Source organism: Lynx rufus, unplaced genomic scaffold (assembly GCF_022079265.1).
Source record: "Lynx rufus isolate CCGP_SWC_20201006 ecotype Redwood Valley unplaced genomic scaffold, mLynRuf1.p SCAF_16, whole genome shotgun sequence".
Lineage (NCBI taxonomy): Eukaryota > Metazoa > Chordata > Mammalia > Carnivora > Felidae > Lynx > Lynx rufus.
Genome location: NW_025814830.1, coordinates 57636508 through 57663897, shown reverse-complemented (window position 1 = coordinate 57663897; position 27390 = coordinate 57636508). Strand labels below are relative to the sequence as shown.

Sequence of the window (27390 nt, the reverse complement as noted above, 5' to 3'; positions counted from 1 at the left end):
TTAACAACGGCAGGCTCCTGTGGGCCCCCCGGGGGGGGGGGCAGTCTCTCCCTAGCCAGAAAGGCTTTTAAAATCCCAAAACATCAGAACTTACAGAAAATAAATTATATAAATTATCAGTTGTGTGTGTGTATATATATTTATTTATCCAGGGAATACTAGACAGCCATGAAAACAAGTGAACTACAGCTAAGCACAACATCCATGAATCTCACAGGTAAGAGCATCGAGGGAAAGCCACCGCAGCGACGCAGTACGATTCCGCGCCCCACGGGACCTGCTTTCTTCGAGGTTTTAACACCTGCGACCCATTCGCATGGGCACCTGCGGCCACTTACGTTTAAAGTCAAATAGAAGTTAACAATGAGGGCTCAGTCGCACTAGCCTCAGACCGTCTGTATCGCTGCAGAAGGTCTCACTGGGCCGCAAGCAGCCCGCGCGGGTTCGCCCCCTTCCAACTCCAGGAACCCGGGCGCCCCAGACGGATGAACAACACAGCTCAGCGCTTTTCAGTCTCCTCGGTTGTGGCTTTGTCGGGTTTTTCGGCATGACTATCGGCCGGCCATTCTCGGCAGGAATAATGCACAAGGATGCCACCGTTTTCTCGCGCGTGACGCTGTTTTGAATCCGCTCCGCTACCCGTCAACTCTAAAGCGACATCACCCTTCCCCAGGTATCAGGGTACCTGCCTCCTCCTTGCCACCACCAACATGGCGGCACACGCCGCCACCAAGATGGCCGCGTCGTAAGGCCTTCGCCCCAACGGGCAACGGAGTGTGGCCGAGCACCGGCCGGCCAATGGGGAGGCCGGGTAGCCGCCAGCCAATAGGGAGGCCGCGGGGGCCGTAGCCAATGGGGAGGCCGCGCGGGCCGGATGCAAGAGGCTGCGGAGGGAATGGCAAGTTCCCGCCATGTCGGACTCGCAGGTGGAGGGCGCCGCCTCGACCTCGGGGCTGGGGAGTCGCAAGAGGAGGTGGACCGAGCTGCTGGGTAAGAGGGCACCAGGGCTGCGGGAGTGGGCGGTGTCGGACCCTGAGACCCCTTATCTCCTTAGCCTTCGTCGCCCCGGTCCCCGGCCTCTCCTTGTCCCCCAGGACCTCCTGTCTCCTCCCAGTGCCCCAGAACCTCGGTCCTCGTCCTCCTCCGCCCTGAACCCCCGCCTCCTGCCCGCGTCCCACCGACCTCCAGTTCTCCTCTCCCTCAATACCCAGTCCTGTGCCCCCTGTCTTGTTCCCCCCACACCCCCGCCCCCTGGTCCTGGTCTCCCCCGACTTCCCGTCTCTTTTGCCCTCTTCCCATCCCCGCGACCCCTGTTCCGGTAGATCTCCAGTTCTTCCTGCATTCGCGGGCCTGGCCCCCTTCCAACGCGACGTCAAGATAGATGGTTCTAGGAGGCAGGGAGTTAATAATACTCTGCGTCCAGGAGTGCGGGATGACAGTAAGGGGGTCAGCTTAGCCTACTCCCAGAACCACGTAACCTGACTGAACAAGAATCAACCCCTAGGCTTGGGTTTCATCAGGTTTTCCCAAAATATCCTTTTTCTGTCCCAGGATTCCACAGAGAATTGTCTAGATTTCCTCCCATCGGTGACAGTTACTGGGTCTTTGCTTACCTGGACATTTGGAGAAGTACTGGTCCCTCATTTTATAAAATGTCCCTCAGTTGGGTGTGTCTGATGTTTTCTCATGATTAGATTTGCATTTTTCATAAGAATATCACGAAGTAATGTGTCCCCGAGGTGCACCACATCAGGGGGTCTAGAATGTCACCAAGTCTTCTTACATGAGTTTTTAAGGTGTGCTGTAATTTTGTGGAACTGGTTTTCGCCCTTAGCGGGAAGGGTCAAGAGGCAAATGTACGGTCCTGGAACAGAGCAGAAGTTACAGGAATCCGCTGTGCACCTCCTGAGACGCCACCTAAACTTGAATGACCTTCTGCTCGAGGTAAGAGGGAATTGGTTCGACCTTTGCAGGCAGATTTAAGTTTGGGTGTTTTGCATGCAGCCAAGGCATAATCTTAGAGACCCAGAAAAAGCCTTATGAGGATCTGGTAGAAGCACCCCTTAAATGTTGACTCGATGAGAAAAAGGTTGTGAGCATTTATCTTTTTGGAGATAAAATGTGATTTCAGAGTGAATTTAGTTTTTCTCAAAAATGTTTGGTAAGATTCGCTTTTTAAAAATGTTTACCTCGAAATATTTAAGAATAGTGCAGTAGGCAAGCATTATATACACAAATTGTTTTTATGCACACACAACTTGAACTTTTAAGAATAGAGTTCTTTGTATTTGGTTTCTAGGTAGAAGGTGCACCACGTAAGACACTGTGTGTCAATCAGTTGATTGATCCTGAGGCCTGTACTAATCTTTCTAGTTCACTTATAGGTAAGTTAGAACTTAATTTTCTTAATGTATGGAGATATGGGAGAGCTTTATGTAAAGTGGTCTTGATTTGCTTCTAATAAACAAAAGTGGTTGGTTAAGTGTCTGCCTCTTGATTTCGGCTCAGGTTGTGAGTTCAAGCTCCATGTTGGGCTCTGTGCTGACAGTGCGGAGCTTCCTTGGGATTCTTTTCCTCTCTCTTTGCCCCTCCCCTGCTTGTGCTCTCTCAAAAGTGAATAAATAAACAAACAAACAAACAAACAAACAAACAGGCTCAGAGCCTGGAGCCTGTTTCAGATTCTGTGTCTCCCTCTCTCTGACCCTCCCCCGTTCATGCTCTGTCTCTCTCTGTCTCAAAAATAAAATAAACGTTAAAAAAAAAATTAAAAAAAAAAAGATTAAAGCCTTATAAGTAAAAACAGACACTTTCCCATGGAGACAATTCAGAAAGAAATGGCTATTCTTTTTTTTTTTTTTTTAATGTTCATTTTCGAGAGAGAGACAGCACACAGAGCCTGATGTGGGGCTCAAATTCATAAACCATGAGGTCATGACCAGAACTGAAGCTGGATGCTTAACTGATTGAACCACCCAGGTGCCCCTCTTTTTTTTGTAATTTTTTTTTAACTTAAGTATAATTAACATGCATTGTTATATCCGTTTCAGTTGCACAGTATAATGATTCAATAATTCTGTACATTTTTGAGTGCTCGTCGAGATAAGTGTATTCTTGGGGTGCCTGGATGGCTCAGTTGGTAAAGTGTCCAACTTTGGCTCAGGTGATGATCTCACGGTTCGTGGGTTCGAGCCCTGCGTCGGGCTCTGCTGACAGCTCAGCACCTAGAGTCTGCTTTGGATTCTGTCTCCCTCTCTGCCCCTCCCTTGCTTACGCTCTGTTTCTTGCTCTCTCAAAAATAAGCATTAAAAAATTTTGCAAATAATAAAAAAGTAAAATTTAAAAAAAGATAATGTACTCTTAGTTCCCAATTTCCTTTATCTTTTGGTCATCCCTCCACCCACCTTCCCTCTGGTAACTACCAGTTCATTCTCTGTATTTAAGACTGTTTTTCCTTTGTTCATTTGTTTTGTTTCTTAAATTTCACAAATGAGTGAAATCCTATGGTATTTGTCTTTCCCTGATTTATTTCACTTATTAGCATCATATTCTTTTTTTTTTAATGTCTATTTTTGAGAGAGTGCGTCAAGGGGAGGGGCATAGAGAGAGAGGGAGACACAGAATCCAAACGAGGCTCCAGGCTCCGAGCTGTCAGCACAGAACCTGACATGGGGCTTGAACCGACCAACGGTGAGATCATGACCTGAGCATAAGTTGGATGCTTAACCAACTGAGCCACCCAGGCACCCCCCCCCTTTTTTTTTTAATGTCCAGCATTATATTTTTTAAATCCATCCATGTTGTTACCAATGGTAACATCTTTTTTTGTAGCTGAGTAATATTCCATTGTATATATACCATATCTTTAGCCATTCACCTATCGATGGACACTTCTTTCTGTATTCTGGCTATTTTAAGTAATGCTGCAATAAACGTTGGCATGCATATATCTTTTAGAATTAGTTTTTTTGTAGTGTAATTATTGGATCTTAGGGTGGTTCTATTTTTAAATTTTTTTTAATCTTTATTTTTGAGAGAGAGAGAGAGACAGAATGCGAGTGGGGGAGGAACAGAGAGAGAACGACGCAGACCCAGAAGCAGGCTTCAGGCTCTGAGCTGTCAGCACAGAGCCCGACGCGGGGCTTGAACTCACGAACCGGGAGATCATGACCTGAGCTGAAGTTGGACACTTAACCAACTGAGCCACCCAGGCGCCCCTCTATTTTTGACTTTTTGAGGAACCTCCACATTGTTCTCCAGAGGGCTGCACCTGTTTGCACTCCCACCAGCAGTGCGCGAGGGTTCCTTTTTCTCCACATCCTCGTCAACACTTGTTTCTCGTGTTGTTGATTTTAGCCATTCTGACAGGTGCAAGGTGACATTTCATTGTGCTTTTGATTTGCATGTCCCTGATGATGAGTAATGTTGAACATCTTTTCATGTGTCTCTTGCCCATCTGGACGTCTTCTTTGGAACAATGTCTATTGAGGTCTTCTGTCCATTTTTTAACTGGATTTTTTGTGTGTTGAGTTGTAGAAGTTCTTTATATATTTTGTGTATTAATCCCTTATCAGATATATCATTGGTAAATATCTTCTCCCATTCAGTAAATTGCCTTTTTGTTTGGTTGATGGTTTCCTTTGCTCTGCAAAAATGGCTAGAAATTAGCATTTTCTTCCCTCCTACCATGAATTATTTATTGACCTCTATAGTTAATAATTTAAAAAAATTTTTTCATGTTTTTATTTATTTTTGAGCAAGAGAGACAGCGTGTGAGCAGGGGAGGGGCAGAGAGAAAGGGAGACACAGAATCTGAAGCAGGCTTCGGGCTCTGAGCTATCAGCACAGAGCCTGACCTGGGGCTCAAACTCATGAACCCTGAGATCATGACCTGAGCCGAAGTTGGACGCTTAACCGACTGAGCCACCCAGGCACCCCCTATAGTTGATGATTTCTAATATCGCCATTTGCAATCTTTGTAACTATTATTGTTTTCATTTACATATTGGTATGTGTTTTCAGAACCCTGAAGATAATGGGCATGTGCTACAGCTTTTTAAAAAAATACAAAAAAACCCCTAGTTTCGGAAGTCAAATAAATGAGATGGCAGTTTGCTTGTAGGCATCACCTTCTCTAGGCTGATTGGGGTTCTCCCTTGATTGAATGCAGACCAGAGGCTGGATACTCAGGAGGCTGGTGGCTGCCTGTGGGCTCAGCACCTGGGCTCCACCTGCCAGTCCGAGGGCTGACCACGCCTGCGGGCTCTGCTACCCACCAGTGTGTGGCACAGCATTTGGAAACGACCCACTTGCCAAACATCAGTATAAAGTCCGTGGAAGCAGGTCTGGTTTTGACACTGAAGTCATTGCAAAGACAGGAACCCACTGCAGGAGTCCTCGTAGTTGCCAGTTGACTGTGCTCCTTGGAAAACTTTGATCAAGTTCTAAGAATATATCTGCCAAGCTCCCTTACTTGTGTCACACGGAGACGTTGGCGTGTGCAACCGTGGGCTTCGAATGCTGACCATTGTTGTCCTGTGTGTCGCTTCAGTCACGAAATGGCCTTATTTCCATCCCTTGTTTTTCCCTCTAGATCTGTGCTCCCCTTCAGAAGACCATTTTCTGGGCGGCTGCAGCTTAAAAGGCTTTTTAAACGCCAGGTCTTCTGTTTTAGATTTTGTAGTGTGTCCCTCATGTTTTGTTCTGTCTTTAAGGCTCTGCTTTGCGGAATCAAGCTTCAAGGCTGGGTGTCCCTGTGGCAGTGCTGTCCAGCCGGTTGGTGGCCTCCAGCATCACGCAGATCTGTGTGTCTGATGGCGAGCCCTCGCACAGGGTGCTGCTGAGCGCAGAGCAAAGGGTGAGACGCCGGGCGATGGGCACGCTGTGCGCACTCGTTGCTCTGGAGCTGTTGGGAAAAGTAGTACATTTCTTTAATGTTGTTTCAAGTGTTTGCTTATTATTACTTTTTTTAAAGATTTAATCTCTCTTTTCAGAAGAAACTGTCTTCCTTGTTGGAGGTGGCTCAGTATTTACTGGCACACAGTATGTTCTCCCGATTCTCCTTGTGTCAGGAACTGTGGGAAGTACAGGTAAATTGGACATCGTGGCTCTGACTTTCAGGGTTTCTCCAGTAGCCTCTTGGTTTGGGTCGAGCCCAGAGAGTCCCTGGATGTTCTCAGGGGTTCCAGCCAGCGTCTCATTCATCACAGACTGGGGGATGAAAGCATTCAGCAGATGCCTCTGTGGGTGGAAAGAAGTGCCTTCAGTTACTGGATTTGTTGGTATTCACCCATAATTAGTACCGTTTACTAGAATGTACCACAGACACATGGTGTTCTATCTTCTTGTATGTAATTATGAACAATTTTCCAGGACAGTGTAGTAAACCAGAAAAATGGAATTTAATAATTATTCTTTTTTTTTCTTCCCAAAGTTTATTTATTTTGAGAGAGAGAGGGAAAGAGAAAAATCAAGCAGGCTCTATGCTGCCAGCATGGAGCCTGATGTGAGACTTGAACCCACAAAATATGAGATCATGACCTGAGCCGAAACCAAGAGTTGGTTGCTTACCAGCTGAGCCACCCAGACACCCATAAAAATTATTACTAAAAAAAAGATCCTTATCTGTTTTATTTTTTTTGAAACATTTTTAATTCAGTAGTCTTGCAGATTTTTGAATAGTTGACAGAACTCAAGGGAATTATTTGGCTATTAAATGAGATCAGTAAGAATATAGAAAAGGTAAGAGAAAACTCAGGTAATGTTGCACTCATGGCTTCCCCCCATTCTCTTATCCAGCATACATTATAGAGTTCACCTGATTTGGCAGCAATTGATACGGTCCTGGCGCTCACTGATAACTAGTTACACGGAGGGGCAGCTGAATGCACACTAGTTGCAGGACTACAGGTGTCCACAGGTGTGCAGGGAAGAGTGACAGCTGTATGATCGGGTGGTTAGGAAAGGCTTGCTTTTTTATTTTATTTTTTTTATGTTTATTCATTTTGAGAGAGTACGTGCATGTGCCAGTGGGGGACAGCAGAGAGAGGGAGAGATGAGAGAGGGAGAGAATCCCAAGCAGGCTCCTTGCTGTTGGAGTGGAGCCTCACGTGGGTCTTAAACCCACAAACAGTGAGATCATGACCTGAGCCGAGATTAAGAGTCAGATGCTTAACCAACAGAGCCACTCAGGTGTCCCTAGGAAAAGCTTGCTTGCTTGCTTGCTTGCTTTCTTTCTTTCTTTCTTTCAATGTTTTTGAGAGAGGGAGTATGAGCAGGGGAGGTGCAGAGAGAGTGGGACAGAGGATCTGAAGCGGGCTCCGTGCTGACAGAGGAGAGCCCGAGCCTGGGCTTGAACTCACGTGAGATCATGACCCGAGCTGGGGTCAAACACTCAACCGAATCACCCAGGCACCCCTGGGAAAGGCTTTCTAAGAGAGCTGGCAGCTGCATGGCGTGTAAAGGAAGAGTGCCATTTTGCTGGGTGGAGAGTAGGACGAAGCGGACAGTGGGAGACGGAGCTGACTTGAGTGAGGTGTCCTGGCGGGGAGGAGGAGGGGTGTCTGCTCCAGAAGGGAGGACCTCACTGGGATAGGAGAGAACAAGAGGGACAGAAGCTGGGTCACAGCTGGCCTGTGCTGCACCCAAGAGTCTCAGCCTTGCTCTGGAAGCTGTGAAGGGCCACTGGAGAGTTCTAAGAAGAGCAGATGTTGAGAGGTCCAGTCTCTGTTTTGGAACACGTGGGAGAAAGGCACTGAAGCAAGTTAGAGTAGAGACTGGGTAGGGTGCCAGGAGGTGAAGGATGGTAATGGTGAGTGACTGAAGGCTTCGTGAGTTGATTTTTATTTATTTTTTGTTAAAAATTTGTAATGTTTATTTTTGAGAGAAAGAAAGAGACACAGAACGTGAACAGGGGAGGGGCAGAGAGAGAGGGAGACCCAGAATCGGAAGCAGGCTCCAGGCTCCGAGCCATCAGCATAGAGCCCGACGGCGGGCTCAGACTCACGAACCGTGAGATCATGACCTGAACCGAAGTCGGACACTCAACCGACCGAGCCACCCAGATGCCCCTTAGTTTTATTTTTTTTTAATGTTTATTTTGAGAGAGAGCTTACACGAGTGGGGGAGGGGCAGAGAGAGAGAAAGAGGGTCCCAAGCAGGCAGTGTGCTGTCAGTGTAGAGTCTGGCAGGGGGCTTGATTTCATGAACCTTGGGGTCGTGACCTGAGCCGAAATCAAGAGTTGGAAGCTTAACCGACTGAGCCCCCCGGGCGCCCCTACTTGGTGAGTTAAAGCCAAAGTGGATCCGGTGTGTATCTTAGGGGGTGATTGTTACCCCACTTTAGTTCTGCATAGAGCACAGTGCTCAGGTACGCAGCCTGCACGTTGCGGGGAAGTGTGCGCGTGATGGACTCACAGTACGGTTATTTTCTTTAGGGTTCTTTGTTGCTTGAGGTCGTGTGGCAGCTTCACATACAAAACGTTGTGAGCTTCCAAGAGCTGCTGGAAAGGTAGTGTACCGGCGATAATTTAACATTACCTTAATATTACATGATTTATTTTTTGTAATCTAACCTGCTAATGAATTATTTATATGTTAAAGCCAAAAATCACTGAAACTCTTCATTATTTAAAGAGAACATTTGTTATAGTTGAAGTTGTGGTAATGCCCAGACTTGGTCATGTTTTCTTTTTTTTTTTTTAATGTTTGTTTTTGGGAAAGTGCAGGCAGGGGAGGGCCAGAGAGAGGGGGGCAGAGGATCAGAAGTGGGCTCTGCGCTGACAGACTGACAGCAATGAACCTGACGTGGGGCTTGAACTCATGAACTGTGAGATCACGACCTGAGCCAAAGTCAGATGCTCAACTGACTGAAACCCCCAGGTGTCCTGGTAACGTTTTCTTTGTATGAGATATGTCATGTGATAATTTTTTTTTTAAGCTTTTATTTTTAAGTAATGTTCACACCAGAGTGGGGCTTAAACTCATAACCCTGGGGTCAAGAGTTGCATGCTCTACCATCTGAACCAGCCAGGTGCTCTTCTGATAAAATATTGTTAAAAATTATAAAAGAGTGGCGCCTTGGTGGCTCAGTTGGTTAAACGTCTGACTCTTGGTTTTGAGTTCAGCTCGTGATCTTATGGTTCATGGGGTTGAGGCCTGTATTGGGCTCGGTGCTGGCAGTGCAGAACCTGCTTATGATTCTCTGTCTCCCTCTCTCTCTGCCCCTCCACCGCTCAAGCTTTCTCTGTCTCCCTCACAAAATAAATAAATAAACATTAAAAAAAACCCACAACTATTTGTAGAGGATACCATCTTGCATATAGGAAACTCTAAAGAATCCACACTGTCAAGTATTAGAACTACTAAGCTGGTTTAGCAAGGTTGCAGGAAACAACATCAACATACAAGTCAATCGTGTATTTATGCAAGAACAGTGAACAATCTGAAAACAAAGTAATTCCATTAAAAAGAACATGGAAACGATTAAATTAGGAATAAAGTAAAAGAAGTGAAGGACTTGTATACTAGAAATTATAAAGCATAATGGAGGGAAACGAAGACCTAAATAAATAGGTGTTTCATGTTCATGGATTGGAGCATTTAATGTTGTTAAGATAGCAGTACTCCTTCTATACACTTCCTTGCAGTGATCTATACGTTCAGTATAATCTCCATCAAAATCTAGCCTGGCTTTTTTGCATACATTGACAAGCTGATTCTTTTTTTATTTTTTAAAATTTACAACCAAATTAGCATATAGTGCAACAGTGATTTCAGGAGTAGATTCCTTAGTGCCCCTCACCCATTTAGCCCATCTCCTCTAGCACAAGCCCTCCAGTAATTTTCAGTTTGTTCTCCATATTTATGAGTCTCTTCTGTTTAGTCCCCCTCCCTGTTTTTATATTATTTTTGTTTCCCTTCCCTTATGTTCATCTGTTTTGTCTCTTAAAGTCCTCATATGAGTGAAGTCATATGAGTTTTGTCTTTCTCTGACTAATTTCACTTAGCATAATACCCTCCAGTTCCATCCACGTGATTGCAAATGGCAAGATTTCATTCTTTTTGATTGCCGAGTAATACTCCATTGTATATATATATACCACATCTTCTTTATTCATTCATCCATCGATGGACATTTGGGCTCTTTCCATACTTTGGCTATTGTCGATAGTGCTGCTATAAACACGGGGGTGTGTATATATCCCTTCGAAACAGCACACCTGTATCCCATGGATAAATGCCTAGTAGTGCAATTGCTGGGTCGTAGGGTAGTTCTAGTTTTAGTTTTTTGAGGAACCTCCACACTGTTTTCCAGAGTGGCTACGCCAGCTTGCATTCCCATGACAAGCTGATTCTGATTTTGATATGGAGGTACAAGGGACCCTGACTAGCCAAAATTCCTTCAGAGAGAACGACAGTGTTGGGGAGTCACAGGTCCTGTCTGCAGAATTTACTACAAAGCTAGGCTGTGGTGCAGGCATAAGGGTAGACCTAGAGTAATGGAATAGGATTTCCAGTCTGGACATAAACCCATACGTATATGTCATGATTTTCGACAAGGGTGCCAAGACCATTGGACAGGGAAAAAATAGTCCGCTCAACAAGTGGTATTGGGACAACTGAACCTACACATCCAAAAGAATGAAGTTAGATCCCCGCTTCACACAACATATAGCAATTAAGTCACAGTGCACCAAAGACCCAAACATAAGAGCTAAAGCCATAAAACTTCTAGAAGAAAATCTAGGGTTATGTCTACACGAGCTTAGATTAGGCAATGGTTTCTTGGAAAAGATGCCTAAAATTCATGGTACAAAAGAAAATGTCGAGGAAAATTGTGCTTCATCAAGTTTTAAAATTTTTGTGTGCAACACTCTTAAGACTGTTAAGACCGTGAAAAGACAACACCTAGAATGGGAGAAATTATTTGCAAATCATGTATCTGATTGTATAGTATCTAGCGTAAAGAACTCTTACATCTCAACAGTAAAAAGACAATCCAATTAAAAATGGACCAAGGGTTTCAATAGACATTTGTCTGAAGAGCATACACGTAAGGCTAAGCACACGAAAAGATGCCAGATGTCGTTAGTCACCAGAGAAATGCAAGTCTGACTGGTGAGGACCCCTCCCACCACCCCACCCACTGCTCCTGCTTCTGGGTCCAGGCTCCAAATGGAGCTGTGCGTGCCTGATGCCCTCGATGACCACCATAGCTTCAAATCTCTGCTGTTTTGTTTTGTTTTTGATTATTTTACTCTAATTGAGCTTGCTTTGTACTCGATTAGTAGTAAGCTACTCCAAATAAACTTTTTTTTGTTAAAGCTTATTTATATATTTTGAGAGAGAGCGAGCCGGTGGGCAGCACAGAGCCTGACATGGGCCTTGATCTCACGAACTGTGAGATCATGATGTGAGCCAAAATCAAAAGTCGGACTCAACTGGGACACCTGGGTGGCTCAGTAGGTTGGGCGTCCAACTTCAGCTCACGTCATGAACTGGAGGTTCGTGACTTCGAGCCCCGCATCAGACTCTGTGCTGACAGCTCAGAGCCTGGAGCCTGCTTCAGATTCTGTGTCTCCCTCTCTCGCAGCCCCTCCCCTGCTCATGCTATGTCTTTCTCAAAAATAAGTAATAAATATTAAAAAAAAAAAAAATTAAAAAAAAAAGAGTTGGACTCGGCTGAGCCATCCAGGTGCCCCAAACTTTTTGAAAATGATTATTTAAAAACATTAAAAAAAAATTTTTTTTTTAATGTTTTTATTTTTGAGTGAGAGACCGACAGAACACGACTGGAGGAGGGGCAGAGAGAGAGGGAGACAGAATCCAGCGCAGGCTCCAGGCTCTGAGTTGTCAGCACAGAGCCTGACGTGGGGCTCAAACTCACAATCTGCGAGATCATGACCTGAACCGAAGGCAGACACTTAACTGACTGAGCCACCCAGGCACCGCTAAAAAAAATTTCTTTTTTTTTGCCCCTAAAATTTTTTTAATATTTGTTTATTTTTGAGAGAGAGAGAGAGAGAGAGAGAGTGAGTGAGTATGAGCAGGGGAAGGGCAGAGAGAGAGGGAGACACAGAATCCGAAGTAGGCTCCAGGATCTCAGTTGTCAGCACAGAGCCTAACATGGGGCTTGAACTCAACCAGCTGTGATATCATGACCTGAACCGAAGTCAGATGCCTAACTGACTGAGCCACCCGGGTGCCCCGAAAATGATCATTTTTAACGTCAGTAGCAGCTGTTCCGAAACCCCGTGTATGTCAGCTGGGCCCGTTGTGACTTCTGGGAATAGCTCACATGGTCGCCAGATCGTTCTCTGTGCCCCAGCTTCTGAGTGAAGTGACCGGGGAAGAAAACGGCCTGGTAGATATCGAGGGATAGTGAGCACATGGTGTGTGCTTTGTCCCTAGTCATGCTGACACGCAGGCCACAGTGGCGTGGCTCTTTAGGAACCTGTGCCTTCTGTGTGAGGAAATGGAAGCATCTCCGTACAATGACATCGCCAGTGCTATGCTTTCTGGTAAGTTCACAACAGGGGCAGGTTCACGGATAAACTTTAGGTCAGCGGGAATGCTTTTTGCTGTGACAGTCTGTGGGAAACAGGACAGCCCCGCACCCCTGGCATGGGAATCCGGAAAAACAGTCCATTCGCCGAGTGGTATTGGGGCAAGTGGCCACACACGTGAAGTTGGAGCCCTGCTTCACACAACATGCGGTAATTAAGTCACAGTGCACCAACGACCTAGAAGAAAATCTAGGGCCACCACCACGTGAGACCATCTCCACCCAGGCCTCCTGCCTGGGTTTGCTCGTATTTGAATTTTGTGGAAGTTTCGCCAAGTCCGTCTGTTGACCCGCTGTGTCGGGGGCCGGTGGCTACTGTGTTTAAAATATGCAGATTACGATCTGCCGGACCAAGAGCTACAAGGCCACCACACGGGGTCTGCAGGGAGCTCCCTCAGCCCCTCAGCTCCCATTCCGGAGAGATGAACACCTCCGGGGCCCTGTTGATTGGAGGTGCAGCCTCAGTGTGCTCACAGAAAGGAAGTCAAGCCACGGAAATTGTTGCTTTCAGATCCCAGAAAAGGAGAGCTGCAGTTAGCTAGGGAAGTTCACAAGCGAGCGGGAGACAGGGTACGAGTGCCCGTTACTTGTGGGGTGATTGGACCTGAGGTCACCAACTTTTTATGGGCTCAACTCTAAGTGGTTATTATTTTTTTAATGTTTATTTTTGAGAAAGAGCCCATGCAGAGGAGGGGCAGAGAGAGAGGGAGGCAGAATCCCAAGGAGACTGCGCTGTCAGAACAGAGCCCCGTGTGGGGTTTGGACTCACAAACTGAGAGATCGTGACCTGAGCCCAAGTCAGACACTTAACCGCCTGAGCCACCCTGGCGTCCCCTAAGTAGTTATTTCAAAAGGTGCCCTGGGAAAGCAAAGCAGGAAGTGTGGCAGGCGTGCTAAGCTCACGGCCTGATCTAATCCTCATCGGACCCTGGGTGAGAGCAGGGGTGCCATGCTGTCCATTGCCTGGACAGTAGCTCGGAGTGGCAGTTTTCTTGTCACACTTGTCTTTTTCTGGGTGTCTTTCCCTTTGGGTGGGCCCTGTCCTAGGCTGCTCTCTGAGCCAGCAGAGCCTTGCCGTTGTCAGTAATTCTGAGGAATGAAATCTCCAAATAAGCAACATATTGGATGAGAAGTAGAATGTTCCACACAGCTTGTGAATTTTTTTTTACGTTACAAAAGATATGTTCCTTTTTCCTAAAGCTTTCTTGGTGATGGATGTGAGCTCCTTGTGATTCCTGAATCCTGTAGTCTGGGCTCAGAGAATTTAAATTGAAGATTAGACAAAATATTTTTGATTTCAGTCCTTTAATTTTATCAGAACTTACGGGTCCATTTCCTGCCCCATTCTCCTGAATGTAGTGCTTCTGGGTCTTCCTGGAACAGTCCTTATATTTTGAGGTAGGAGATTGGCTGGAGAGATAATCCACATGAAACCCTTAGATGGTGTTTTTTTTTTTTTAATTTTTAAGTAATCCCTACACCCAATGTGGGGGTCAGACTCAACAACCCCGAGATCAAGAGTCACCTGCTGTACTGACTGAGCCAGCCAGATGTCCCAGATGCTACTTTTTTGTTTAAGAGAAAAATCCTTCCCATAAACTTGATGGATGATAAGAATTTCCCTTCCAAATAGAGTGGCAAAGAGCACAGTCTGGTTCAGGAAGGGTTTTGTGGGTTGGGCTGGTGAATGCTTGTGTGTGGGGTGACGCCTCCTGTGGGTCCTCATGCTCCAGACCCTGGAAAGTGGGTTCTCTGTGTCATCCACAGCTATTTGAAGATTACAGTGCGTTGATGTTTTTGGGTTTTGTGGCTTTCAGATCTTGTGCAAATGTTTGTTTTGAGAGGATTTCAGAAAAACTCGGATCTCAGAAGAAATGTGGAGCCTGAACAGATGGGCCAGGTAGGAGGAAAAGTGATATGAAGAGTTGGGAATCGGTTCGTTATGAGAATGCAAGTTTCTGGACAAGCGGCTAATATCTGACTGACCCACGTTATAGTGTATAAGCTTTGATGGGGGAATCTTGTTTTCGTGAGGTACTCCGTGAGTAATGTTACTCCCTCATCCAGCTCTTGAGGGTGAAGACCTTCATGAGAGCCCAGAATCTAGCTTGTGCTTTCAGACGAGAGGGAAGGGAAAACTTTCCACCAGGAGAGCTCTCTGCCAACCCTCTGAGCCAGGGGCTGTGGGAGGCCGGCAGGCTTCGGGCCAGGGTCCCAAGGAGTATGATGGATGCTTCTAGAAAGTCTGCCCTTTCACTGTCAGGGTCTCCCCAGCGTTGGGGTGCTGTCTAGGATGCACTTTCTCATTTTGCTGTAGAGCGACCGGTCTTCTTGTGTGATACGCATATATGATTAACGGTGACTTCTGTCTTGTGCTTTGACAGCTCGCATTTGTTGTACTTCAGAGAATGCTGATCTGTGAGTCACCTGCTCCTGCCCCAGCCTGTCCATGAGTTCGTTTGCTTATTAGGAATTCTCAAGGTTTCCTGCCTTTGCATTTCAAGTACTTCACCTGAACTGACCCTCTACGGTCTCTCCTGACTTTGCACTTAATCTCCAGAGCTACAAATGACAACCAGTGTAACGGTTAATTAGGGAAGCATTTTATTGTCTGTGTGTTTTGATTGATTTAAAAGGCTTACGTCTCGGGTACCACTGGGATGCATGGGGAGGACTTGTATCATGTGGGGACCTAGGAGGCCTCGGCGGTCTGTTATTTGGAAGTGGAGGAGGTTTCTCCAAAGATGCATTACCTGACTCATCCACTAGTACTGGTTGGGGGTCGTTTTTGATGGATTGTGGTGGTGAGCTGATGTGTTTTCTGTTCCCACCATCTGTCCTCAGTCGCTCTCGAGGCTTTGGCCGCTGGCATGCAGGATGGGTCCCCACAGCACAAGGTGGTGAAGTGCTGGTAAGTCCTGGGAGCTGGCCTGCTGGGTGTGCCCAGGGGACAGTGCCTATTGCCTTAAAGGTTCTGGGTATTTGAAACAGTCCCGAAGGATCAACAGCTGGTTCCCGAACACGTTCTCTGCCATTGTGACAACATCGGGTGAGGACGACCGCTGGAAAGCGCTAGAAACCCTCTGGTCCGCCTGCTCCCTCTCAAGATTCCCCCTTTCTTCGGGAATCCTCCATCACCTGGTCTGAGCCCGGATCCCTGAGGGTCGTGGCGGGCGGTAGGACACTCCTGGAGCGACCTTCTCACTGCCTCGGCTCTCCCCTCGTGCCTCCCTGCCCATGCCCTCTGGCCACCAAACCCTCGGTGCGCCCTAAAGCCGGCACTCACATTCACCCGTGGTCGGGATTTGCCACGTTAGCCTTCTCGCTGCGTGGCTGTCTGGTAGTTCACGTTGAGGAGTGGTTGTTGGGGTGTCTGGGTTTGCTTCAAAGTCATGTGGGATGAGGCCAGCCCGCAAGTCGGTTCTTTCCTGCGAAACCAGGAGAGTTTTCCAGCATTCCCAGGCCTTGGAAACCCTCTGTTCTTTCATTGTTTGGCTCCTGATTGCCTGTTCTCCAGTAATTCTCGTGACCCTCCGACATGCTGTGTCATTCAGTACTTAAACTCTGTACAACCAACACTGCTTTGCTTTCTGCATTTTCTGCTTTTATAACACGCCTGACTGGATTGCTCAGATTCCTGTCCCGAGAGTTAGGTAATGACTGTTGATATGTTTGTTTCTTTTTAAGTTTCTTAATTAGTTGCCAGTGTTGACGATAAAAGCAGACCCCTCTCCCTCCCCGGTCCGGGCAGCCAGGCTTCCTGGCACACGGGGGTTTGCATCCCAGTCTGGCCCTCGGGAAGGCCACCCCTTCTGCTCGGTGTCTCCTCGTTGCTTGCATGACTGGGGCTGGTCTTCCGCCTGAGAAGCTGGCTACGGCTGTCAGCAGCTCTGACGCTGGCACAGTGAATTGCCCTCAGGGCTCCACTGTCAGGCAGCCCCATCACCCTTTGTCCTTCCTGACCTGTCTGTCAGTGATGTCCCTTGCCCGCTGCTCTTCCTTCCTTGTCGTGTCATGAGGCTTCATCAGCTTTGGGAAACGTCGCTGCATCTGAATGTCTGTGTGCCAGGCACTCTGCACAAGCCTGGCCAAGGCCCTGCTGGCCCCTGGTTCCCATTTCACAGATCGGGAGGCTGAGGCTTTGTAACGTTTGCAGATTGCTGTGCACTGACCCAGACTTGCGGAGGTCATTCCGATCCCTTTCTGGCTTTTCTGCTCTATGGGCGGTCCCTTTCTTATTAGACCCACACTTCTCCAGACTCCCACTTCGAGTCTGTGGCACAGCGGCCTGGCAGAGTGAACGTTTCAGGGTTCTGGAAAGGGCGAGCCTTTGCGCCCCCTGAGCTGAGAGTTGGGGGCCTCGAGGTCCGTGCAGCCTTGCTGGACAGAAGTAGCCTTTGATGAGCTGTTGGCACGGCCGGGACCCTGGAGGGCCCCTCTCTTGCTGAGCGCCTCTTAACGTTGCGTTTGCAGGTTCGGCGTGTTCTGTGGACACACATATGACAGAATGATTTCGACAGATTGTCCTAAGAGATTTTTCAGTCATACTCTGACTCAGGTGCTAACCCACAAGCCTGTGCTGAGAGGTAGGTTCCAGAGCCCAGGTTGTTTGGCTCCCGATGGGAGCTTGGGCCCAGATGGCAGGACTCTGAGACGGCTCGAGAGCATGAGGACACGTTATCCTCGAACGTCTTCATTTGAAAGTTACACATGCTCATTAAAAAAGCTCAGTACTAACAAAGCAGGGGAAGGAGAACTGTCACCCATCAGCCATATTGTCACCACAATAGAAATATCTTTAACGCAAAACTTTTCTTGTGGTCTTTTCTCAGTAGATCATGAAAATCTGGTTATCAGAGTGAATTACTAGGTTTTGTTTTAATAAATCATATAAGCGTTTTCTTATGCACAGTTGATCCTTGAATGATGTGGGGTTAGGGACCCTGACCCCATGTGCAGTTGAAAATCTGCAGATAGCTTTTGACTTTTCAGAACTTAACTCCTAACAGCCTACTGTTGACCAAAGCCTTACAGGTAACAGAAACAGTCGATTAACACAGATTTTGTACGGTACATGTGTTATGTACTGTGTTCTTATGGTAAAGTAAGCTGGAGGAAATAATATTCAGACATCTTGAGAGAGTAAATGTACGGTATTACACTGTATTTATCAGGAAAAAACTGCATGTAAGTAGGCCCACACACATTTCAAATCCATGCTGTTCAAGATTCAGTTGTAATTACATGCTGCTGCTTTTTTTTTTTTTTTTTTTTTTTTTTTTTTTTTTTTTGAGAGAGAGCGCGAGCGCGTGTGTGGGATGGGCAGGGAGAGAGGGAGACAGGGAATCCCAAGCAGGTTTCACACTGTCAGTGCAAAGCCTGACGTAGGGCTGATCCCACCACCCTGGGATCATGACCTGAGCTGAAATCAAGAGTTGGAGCCCCCCAGGCCCCATATGCTTTTCTTAAAAGTGGTTAACGGTATATCATCCTCCGCTGGGTGTCCTGTGGTTGGTGTCACCATCTGTTCGGTGACAGTGTTTGCAAGTTTTCACTGGTACTCAGGAGGTGAAAATGAAAACCTTGCCCAGTAGGCTTTTTCTATGTGCAGCGCTGTGTCCTGGGCGGGGAGGGGGGAGGGTTCTTCCAGCAGCAGTGTGTCCTGGGGGGACGGGAGAGGTTCTTCCAGCAGCAGTATGTCCCGGGGGGGGGGCAGGGGGGGTTCCTCCAGCAGCCGCGTGTCCTCCGGGGGGAAGGGGGGTCCTCCAGCAGCGGTGTGTCCTCAGGGGAGGTCCTGCCCCAGGGAGGGATGCAGGGATGTTTCCAGCAGCTGCCGTGTTATACTTTCTGAAGGGCCTGCTCCAGTCAGCTACCCTTTCAACAGTGTCCTCAGTGATTGCTTAATGACACAGGGTGTAAAGGAGCAAAGTTAAAATGTAACTAATGGATTAGAAACCATAGCAGATACGATGAAGATTACCAGCAGGGAGCTGGGCCAAAGATACAAGCATTTGATAGAAAATGGGGAAAACAGGAAAATGGTGAACTCAGGTAACAATTGAAAAATGCAAATTAAACCAGGTTTTTTTGACATTGAGCCAAGGCACAGCTTTTCATGATTACTGACTTGACCTCTTTGTCTCTTCTCGTTCTTGAATGAAGTTTCTGATGCTGTTCAGATGCAGAAAGAGTGGAGCTTTGCGAAGACCCACCCTCTGCTCACCGGCCTATACCGCAGGGTGGGTGTTGCCGCGCTCAGACCGGATGCCCCCTGCGCCAGGAGGCACTGCTGCCGCGAGCCTCTGTGGCTCCCGGCCCGGGGAGAGAGGCCAGGGGGCTCCGTGGGCCCCGCCATCCACACCTGGACCCCGGGGGGCCCCGAGACCGGACGTCTCGCTCGGGCAGAGCACCTCCTCACCTGCCCACACGTGTCGCCGTGTCGACCCCGCGTCGTGTCTGACGGGAAGTGGGACGGAGCTGAGGCCCCACCGCCTGACGAGCGGCTTGTTTTGACACTTCTTTCAGCTCTTCACGATGCTAAGTCCAGAGGAGCTAGTTGGCCATTTGCAGGAAGTTCTGGAAACACACGAGGTGAACTGGCAGCATGTGCTCTCCTGCGTGTCCACACTGGTGATCTGCTTACCCGAGGCGCAGCAGCTGGTTAAAGGTGCACCTGGGTGGGAGCCGTGCACTGCGTGTGCGTGCGTGTCCTGTAGTTTGTGGGTGAGCCTGTCCGTGGAATGCGGGCTCCGCTCACCGGCCTCGATGGCGCCCTGTGTCTTTTTGTCTGTGCCCTTGGTCCGCCTCCCGCGTTGGCGATCTGCTTGCTACAGCCTCCCGTGATCAGTGTTTGGCTCTTGGGATCACTCGTTACCCAGGCTCTTGAACTGGGCACTGCGCGTGCGTGTTCTCCTGACTGCCTGTGCCCTATCCCCGGCGGGACGTCCGCGTTTTCTTTGCCGATGCCCTTGTCTGCCAACTGTGACTGTGGTCGTTCCCTCCTAGATTGGGTGGCCCGATTGCTGGCCCGTGCGTTCGAGAACTGCGACCTGGACAGCATGGTCACTGCGTTCCTGGTTGTGCGTCAGGCTGCGCTGGAGGGCCCATCTGTGTTCCCGTCCTATGCAGACTGGTTCCAGGTGAGCTGCGCCCCAGCAGCCACTGGTGGGTCTCTGACTCGCCGTCCTAGGAACAGACGCACTCTGTGGGTCAGGTCTGTTCCTCTCCCCGCCCTCCCCGCGCCGGAGCCCTGTGCTGCTCTGTCTGGGCTTTGCTCCCTCCTCTCATGGCCTCCTTGCCTGCCCAGTCAGGTCTCCGAGCACGGGAGTGCGGTCAGGAAACCAGGAAAACAAATGTGCCCGTTGCTCTTGGCACAGTGTGCTCATCCCAGAAGGGTGCCCCTCACCTTCCGCGCGGTCTTCTCTTTGTTTCCACCACATCTGTGCAGCTGTGCACGGCCTGCCGAGTCTCACCTCTGAGAAGGCATCTTCCAGACATCAACTTTGAAGGTTGGGTGTGTGTAAATCTGTCATTTAAAAGGCTATCTAATTTGGGCGCCTGCGTGGCTCAGTCAGTTAAGTGTCTGACTTCAGCTCAGGTCATGATCTCAAGGTTCGTGAGTTCGAGTCCCACTTCGGATGAGCTCACACCCTGGGTGAGCCCCGCTTCTCTCTCTACCCCTCCCTTACTTGCACCCCCCCCCAAAAAAAAAGCTATCTCATTCTTTGTTGAGGTTTTGGGTTTTCTTGCCATGCTGCCGGGGTGGTGTAGTTGGTGGTGGTTTGTGGGGAGCCCATCTTCCTCCAGTTCTGAGCATTAGCTGCACCTGCACAGACACCCGGAGAGCCTGGCTTGGCCCCTGCTTGGGCCATTGGTACAGCACGGTGGTTGTGGGGTTCTTTCTTTGTTCTTTTATTCCTTGGAGCTGATTCCAGTCGGCCCTGTGCTCCCCCAGCGGGGGGCTGTCGGCCCAGGAGCACCCACGGGACGCACATGGGGCTGTTGGCAGTGTCCACAGCCAGGGGACCCTTTGTGGTCACACTGGCCTGTTTCCTGTGTCTGCTGTGCCTAGGTGATTCGGTCACAACCAGGTATCCCCTGACCTGGGTTTTGCCCACTTCTCAGGACAACACATGGACAGGAATGCTTGGGAAGTGCTGTGTTGATTGTGTGTTTTTTGTTTTTTTGTTTTGTTTTTCCTTTTACCTTTTAAATGAAGTTTATGGAGATAGAATTTACATAAAATGTACCCAATTTAGGTGAATGTTTGTGCGAGTTTGACAGATGTTTAAGTGTATGTTCAGTGTTTAAAGATCTGTTTTAATCTTTATTTTCAAGAGTGTTAATGTAAATAGGCCAATGTGATGATTTTAAATTTGAGCCCTTTGGGGTCCTGAATTACGGTTCTTAGCTCATCATGGTATGTACTTAGATGTAATTTTTCTAATGAAAAAAACTTTTTTCTCTGAAGTGACACTAAATGCTGTTATAACCCCAGATTCGGAGGTGTGTGTGTTATTTTAGGTACTTGACATAAATACTTCGAATAAGCTGTGGGTCTCCTCTGGTGGCTTTTTTTTTTTTAATTTTTAAATTTTTTTTACTTGTTTCTTTATGTATTTATTTAGAGAACATCTTCGAGCAGGGAACAGGCAGAGAGAGAGAGAGAGAGAGCAAGAGAGAATTCCAAGCAGGCTTCACACTGTCAGCATGGAGCCCCATGTGGAACTCAAACCCTCGAACTATGAGATCATGACCTAAGCCAAAATCAAGAGTCAGACGCTCAAGTGACTGAGTGGTGGCTTGTTTTTCTTCCTGTTTCCAGGGTGTCATTGAGGCTCACTCTTGATTTGAACGGATGTTGCCAAGGGTCGGTAACCCTTCTGTGTAGACAGACACCTTAGAGGAGGGAGTTGGTGGCCCTGTACTTGGGTGGGACCTGAATAGTGATGTGGGGGCAGTCCTCAACTGACTCAGCCCTCAGGCACCTCTGTTTCCTAAATTCCACATATGGGTGAAATCAGATGGTATTTGTCTTTTCTGACTGACTTATTTTGCTTAGGATAATACGTTCCAGCTCCATCCACGTCTTTGCAAACGGCAGGATTTCATTATTTTTGATGGTTCAGTAATGTTTATGGTGTATGTACCACATCTTCTTTATCCACTCATCATTCAGTGGACATCTGGGCTCTTTCCATAATGGCTGTTGTAGATAATGCTACTGTAAACATTGGCGTGCACGTACCCCTTTGAATGAGTATTTTTGTAGCCTTTGGATAAATAACCTAGTTGTGTAATTGGTGGGTAGTAGGGTAATTCTATTTTTAACTGTTTGAGAAACCTCCTGTTTGAGAACCTCTGTTCTCCAGAGCGGCTGCACCATTTTGCATTCCCACCAACTGTGCAAATTGTTCCCCTTTTCTCCACATCCTCTCCCACACCCATTGTTTTTTGTGTTGTTAATTTTAGCCATTCTGACAGGTGTGAGTTAGTATCTCATTGTAGTTTTGATTTGCATTTCCCTGATGATGGGTGATGTTGAGCATCTTTTCATGTGTCTGATGGCCATCTGTATGTCTTTGTAGAAAGGTTTGTTCATGTCTTCTGCCCATTTAAAAAAAATTTTTTTTTCAACATTTATTTATTATTGAGAGACAGACACAGAGCATGAGCAGGGGAGGGGCCGAGAGATGGAGAGACACAGAATCTGAAGCAGGCTCCAGGCTCCTAGCTGTCAGCAAAGAGCCTGATGTGGGGCTCAAACTCACGAATCATGAGATCATGACCTGAGCCCAAGTCGGATGCTTAACCGACTGAGCCACCCAGGTGCCCCTTTTCCTCTATTCTGAATAGAGTATATGAATAGAGTATCCCTTGCTGGATAGAGTATTCTTTGTTGAAGAATTTTTCCTTTCAGCACTTTGAATATACCAAGCCCCTCCCTTCTGGCTTGGAAAGTTTCTGCCGAAAAATGTTCTGAAAGCCTTATGGGGTTTCCTTTGTATGTAGCAGTCTTCCTCTGTTATGGTTCTTTTAAAATATTTTCTTTCTCACTAAATTTCACAAATTTAATTACAATATGTCTTAGTGTGGATCTGCTTTTGTTGATTTTGATGGATCTTTTATGTGCCACTTCGATCTGGTTATCTATTTCCTTCCTTAGATTAAGGGCATTTTCAGCTATTATTTCTTCAAAGAAATTCTCTGCTCCCTTTTCTCACTCTTTTTCTTCTGGGACTCATTTAATGCTAATGTTGGTACATTTGAAGGACTCACTGAGTTCCCGAAGTCTGTTCTCCCTAAAATGTTGCATAATTTTTCTTTCTCTCTTTTGTTGAGTTTCGTTGCTTTCCTTTACTCTGTCTTCTGGGTCATTGATTCATTCCTCTGCTTCTTCCAGCCTGCCCTTCATTCCATCTAGTGTGTTTCTTTCTTTCTTTTTTTTAATTTAACCCTTTATTTCTGCTGTGTTATTCCTTATGTCTGTGGTAACGGTCTCACTGATGTCCTCCACTCTTTTCTCAAGTCCCGTGAGTATCCTTAGGATTGTTGCTTAAATTGGCCATCAGCCATGTTACTTACAGTTGCCTCACTTCGATCTCCAGCTGTGGTCTTGTCCTGTCCTTTCATTTGGAACAGATTCTTTTGTCTTCTTATTTTGTCTAAGTCTCTGCACTTACTTCTGTGTGTTCGGAAAGTCAGTCTCCTGATCTTGAGGGTAACGGCCTTCTGAAGAGGTCCCGGACTGCCCTTCAGTGTCATGTCTCCTGTCCCCAGGGCGCTCAGCAAGTGTCCCCAGTGTGTGCAGCGTGTGCTCTGCTGTTGTGTCCTGGCTGCTTTATCCTTCAGGCCAGTTGTCTGCAGAGGCTCTTTGCCTCTTGTGGGCGGTGATTGGTCTGAATGTGGCGCGTTTTAAGTAGTGGTGCTCTGGTCTGCTTGTGAAATGAGATTGTGGAAGCGAGGCCTCGCAAAACTCCCTGGTGGCGAGACAGCGGTGTGAGCAGGGGTTTGGGCCGGTCTTCTGGGGGAAGGGGGCCTGCTGGGAAGGGCAGCTGCGCTGGAGCGTGTGGCAGGGGTGACGGGGTGGGAGGGCGGGGGTTGAGCGTTTGGTGTGAGCAAGTTAGGAAGCAAGTGGTGCCCGACTCCGCTGGTTCCCGCAGGCGTCCCTGTGCTTGTGCTGAGGGGCGGGAGGGAGGTGGCGCCTGTCAAGTCTTTGTTCCTGGAGGGGGTCTCTCTGTGAATGTGGTCTCTCTGGGCCCAGCCCTCTGAGATGAGCAAATCACCTTGCCCTGTGTGCTCCGGGGGCTCTTCAGGTCTCTTCAGATCATGGTTTCCATGGCTCCGGTCCCTGGGCTGTTTGCCTGCCTTCTCTCCAGGAGCAGCACAGTGCCTTCCGGGCTCTCCCTGAGCCAAGCCCCTGCCCTTTAGAACTCTAGGCCTGAAGCCCTGCTGATTGCAAGAACTTGAATGGGCCCTCTCGCTTTCCGAGCCAGTTGCTGTGGGGCTCCCTCTTCCCGTGAGCTCCCCTGTGTGCATTCTGTCCTCACCCTTCCCCGCAGAGGCGGCTCCGTCCCAGCACAGTGGCCGTCATCTGTTTCTCTCCCAAAGCACATCTCTTCTCATTCTGCCGGTCTTCAGGTTGATTTCTGGGGCACTTGGGATGATTTGATAGTTACCTCGTTGTGTTCGCGGGACGAGGGGAGTCTCGGGCCCTCCTACTCCGCCATCTTCCCCGTATCTGGTGGCTTTTTGTGTCTGCCTGTCTGTCTGCACCCTCCTCCCACACAGGTATGTTGTGTGCTCTGACAGAAGTGCTCGGCCGGCCTCCCGCCACAGGAGCAGTGGCTGCATAGTTCTGGTGGGCTGGGCTGAGGCAGGAGCCGGTGTGGCTGGGTGTTGGGTTCTCTTGGCAGAGGCTCACTGGCTCTTCGGGTCCATTGGCCGTTCTGGAATTCCCGACACTCCCTGGGAGCCCTCGGTTCCCTCCCAGGAAAGCTGGGTTCGGTGTCCTGAGGAGTTGTCCTCCTTGGCCACTTCCCCTGCAGTGACGTTGTCTCTTCACAGAAGAGTGAGAGTTTCTGTGTGTTCAGAAGTGTTTTCATCATGTAGAATGTGTATGTTTAGGAAAGGGTCCTTGTTAGGGGAGCTAATGCACTGTGCCTCCGAGGGCCACAAAAAGATGCCACAGTTACTGTTTTCTATAGGAATGTGTATATATGGTACTATTTATTTATTTATTTTATTTCAGAGGAAGCTGGGGTGGGGACAGAGAGATGGGGGGAGAGAGAATCCCAAGCAGGCTGTCTGCGTTCAGTGCAGAACCTGACGTGGGGCTCGATCCCACAACTCTGGGATCATGACCTGAGCCAAAACCAAGAGTTGGACATTCAACTGACTGAGCCACCCAGGTGCCCCTATAGGAATGTATTTTTTTTTAATTTTTTAATGTTTATTATTTATTTTTGAGAGAGAAAGAGCACAAGCGGAGGAGGGGCAGAGAGAGAGGGAGACACAGAAACCGAAGCAGCTCCAGGCTCTGAGCTGTCAGCACAGAGTCTGATGCGTGGCTTGAACTCACGAACTGCGAGATCATGACCTGAGCCCAAGTCAGACGCTTAACTGACTGAGCCACCCAGGTTCCCCTAGGAATATATTTTTACCTTTTCGTTTTAAACTTTTTTTTTTTTTTTAATTTTTTTTTTTCAACGTTTATTTATTTTTGGGACAGAGAGAGACAGAGCATGAACGGGGGAGGGGCAGAGAGAGAGGGAGACACAGAATCGGAAACAGGCTCCAGGCTCTGAGCCATCAGCCCAGAGCCCGACGCGGGGCTCGAACTCACGGACCGCGAGATCGTGACCTGGCTGAAGTCGGACGCTTAACCGACTGCGCCACCCAGGCGCCCCCTTTTTTTTTTTTTAATGTTTATTTACTTTTGAGAGAGAGAGAGAGAGAGACGAAGTGTGAGTGGGGGAGGGGCAGAGACCAAGCGAGACACAGAAATCAAAGCAGCTCCAGGCTCTGAGCTGTCAGCCCAGAGCCCGACCCGGGTCTCGAACTCACGGACATCATGACCTGAGCTGAAGTCGGCTGCTTCACCGACTGAGCCACGCAGGTGCCCCATAACTTGTCGTTTTAAATAACCCCTCAGCCCGTCTCTTCAGTCAGGCAGAGCCATAGCGTAAGATTTCAGGGCCCCAGGCGGCTCTGTTTCCCTTTCATTGCAATTGAGTTTCTGTTTCTGTGGCGGAGGCACGGCTGCCGCCAGGCGCTGTGTGACAGATCGCTGTGTGGCGGGCACAGCCCCTCGTGGAGCCGGCCACCTGGCCCTCACGCCGGCCTCTCCCTCCAGGCCTCCTTTGGGAGCTCAAGGGGCTCCCACTGTTGCAGCAAGAAGACGCTGGTCTTCCTCTTCAAGTTCCTGTCAGACCTCGTGCCCTTTGAGGCGCCCCGGTACATGCAGGTGAGTGCAGTCAGCCGCCCGGGCGTCCCTCCTCCATGCAGCCCTCAAAGGAGGGAAGTCATCGTGCCCTGGGCACCGGGGCCGCGTTTGGGACGTCGATCGCCCGGGAACCAGCCGGTGCGCGTCGCTGGCAGGTGGTCGGTGAGCACGGTGTCGCGTGCAGAAGGTAGGGCGGGTCTGTTGCGGGCACAGGAGGGTGTCCCCAGCCCCCGCTCAGCGGGAGGAGCACGTGCATGTGCGGTCCGGCCCCATGTGTGTGCTTTTGAAATGATACGTCTTTTTTCCTCCCCCTCTCTCTGTCCCTCTTCTGCTCATGCTCTATCTCCTCCTCTCTCTCTCTTAAAAATAAATAAACGTTAAGAAAAATTAAAAAAAAGTTTTAAAATAGGTATTTTTTCTTTTCTGTTCTTTTTGTAGCTTCAAGTTTTATTTAAACTCCGGTCAGTTACCATATAAAATGATACATTTTTATATCAAGGAAGAACCGGAAGGATATACCCCAAAGTGCCCGTGGCCGTTACTTCCAGGGGGGAAGACCTTCATAATTTATTATCTTTTTATTAAATGTCTTAAGTTTATTTATTTTGAGGGAGCATGCACAAACGGGGAAGGGGCAGTGAGAGGGGGAGACAGAAGATCCGAAGCGGGCTTTGCGCCAGCAGCAGCAGCGAGCTCAACGTGGCGCTCGAACTCACAAATGTGAGATCGTGACTGAGCCATAGGTGGACGCTCACCAACTGAGCCCCCTAGGTGCCCTGAGTGTGCATTTTTAGTAACAAATCTATACGAATCTCGTTATTAAAAATGCCTTACTGCAAGCTTTTTTTTTATTATTCTATTAAAAAAATTTTTTTAACGTTTATTTATTTTTGAGACAGAGAGAGACAGAGCATGAACGGGGGAGGGTCAGAGAGAGGGAGACACAGAATCTGAAACAGGCTCCGGGCTCTGAGCTGTCAGCAGAGCCCAACGTGGGGCTCGAACTCACAAACCGCGAGATCATGACATGAGCCGAAGTCGGCCGCTTAACCGACTGAGCCACCCAGGCGCCCCAAGCTTTCTTTTTTAAAACGAGATGACTATAGCCAGCATTCTTTGGGCGGGTAGGGCACCTGGAGTCTGATTTTCACTTCTTTTTTTGTAAATACGACATTTGCCTTACGTTCCAAAGAATACACCTGACGGAATGGAGGAAGGAGAATAAAGAACTTGCCGCCACTGAGTGAAGCCCAGAACTTCCTTCCCACCCTTCCGTGGGGACTTGACCCCTTGTCTCCTGGGCACTGCCGTGGTGGTGCTGTAGCCGCAGCCCTGGAGGACAGCGCCTGAGCGGGGGCGCTGGGGTGCGGTGGGTGACGGGCCA

General features: G+C 48.4%; 1 protein-coding gene across 9 annotated transcripts in view; it reads left to right on the top strand.

Moving 5' to 3' along the window:
• The first annotated feature begins 890 nt into the window (after window positions 1–890).
• Window positions 891–27390, top strand: part of FANCA (FA complementation group A) — a 60331-nt gene continuing 33831 nt past the window's right edge. For 5 of the 9 annotated variants that reach the window (XR_006961943.1, XR_006961944.1, XM_047078981.1 and 2 more), the window contains exons 1-15: window positions 891–990; window positions 1835–1944; window positions 2300–2384; window positions 5712–5854; window positions 5991–6086; window positions 8433–8506; window positions 12409–12518; window positions 14380–14462; window positions 14947–14980; window positions 15407–15473; window positions 17036–17148; window positions 18725–18801; window positions 19088–19229; window positions 19568–19701; window positions 25917–26027. Coding sequence is in view for 7 of the 9 variants with exons in the window: in XM_047078981.1 (XP_046934937.1) it covers window positions 912–990; window positions 1835–1944; window positions 2300–2384; window positions 5712–5854; window positions 5991–6086; window positions 8433–8506; window positions 12409–12518; window positions 14380–14462; window positions 14947–14980; window positions 15407–15473; window positions 17036–17148; window positions 18725–18801; window positions 19088–19229; window positions 19568–19701; window positions 25917–26027 (1458 nt within the window). In the remaining 2 variants the exon portion in view is untranslated. The other 4 variants (XM_047078988.1, XM_047078985.1, XM_047078986.1 and 1 more) reach the window with 4 other exon arrangements.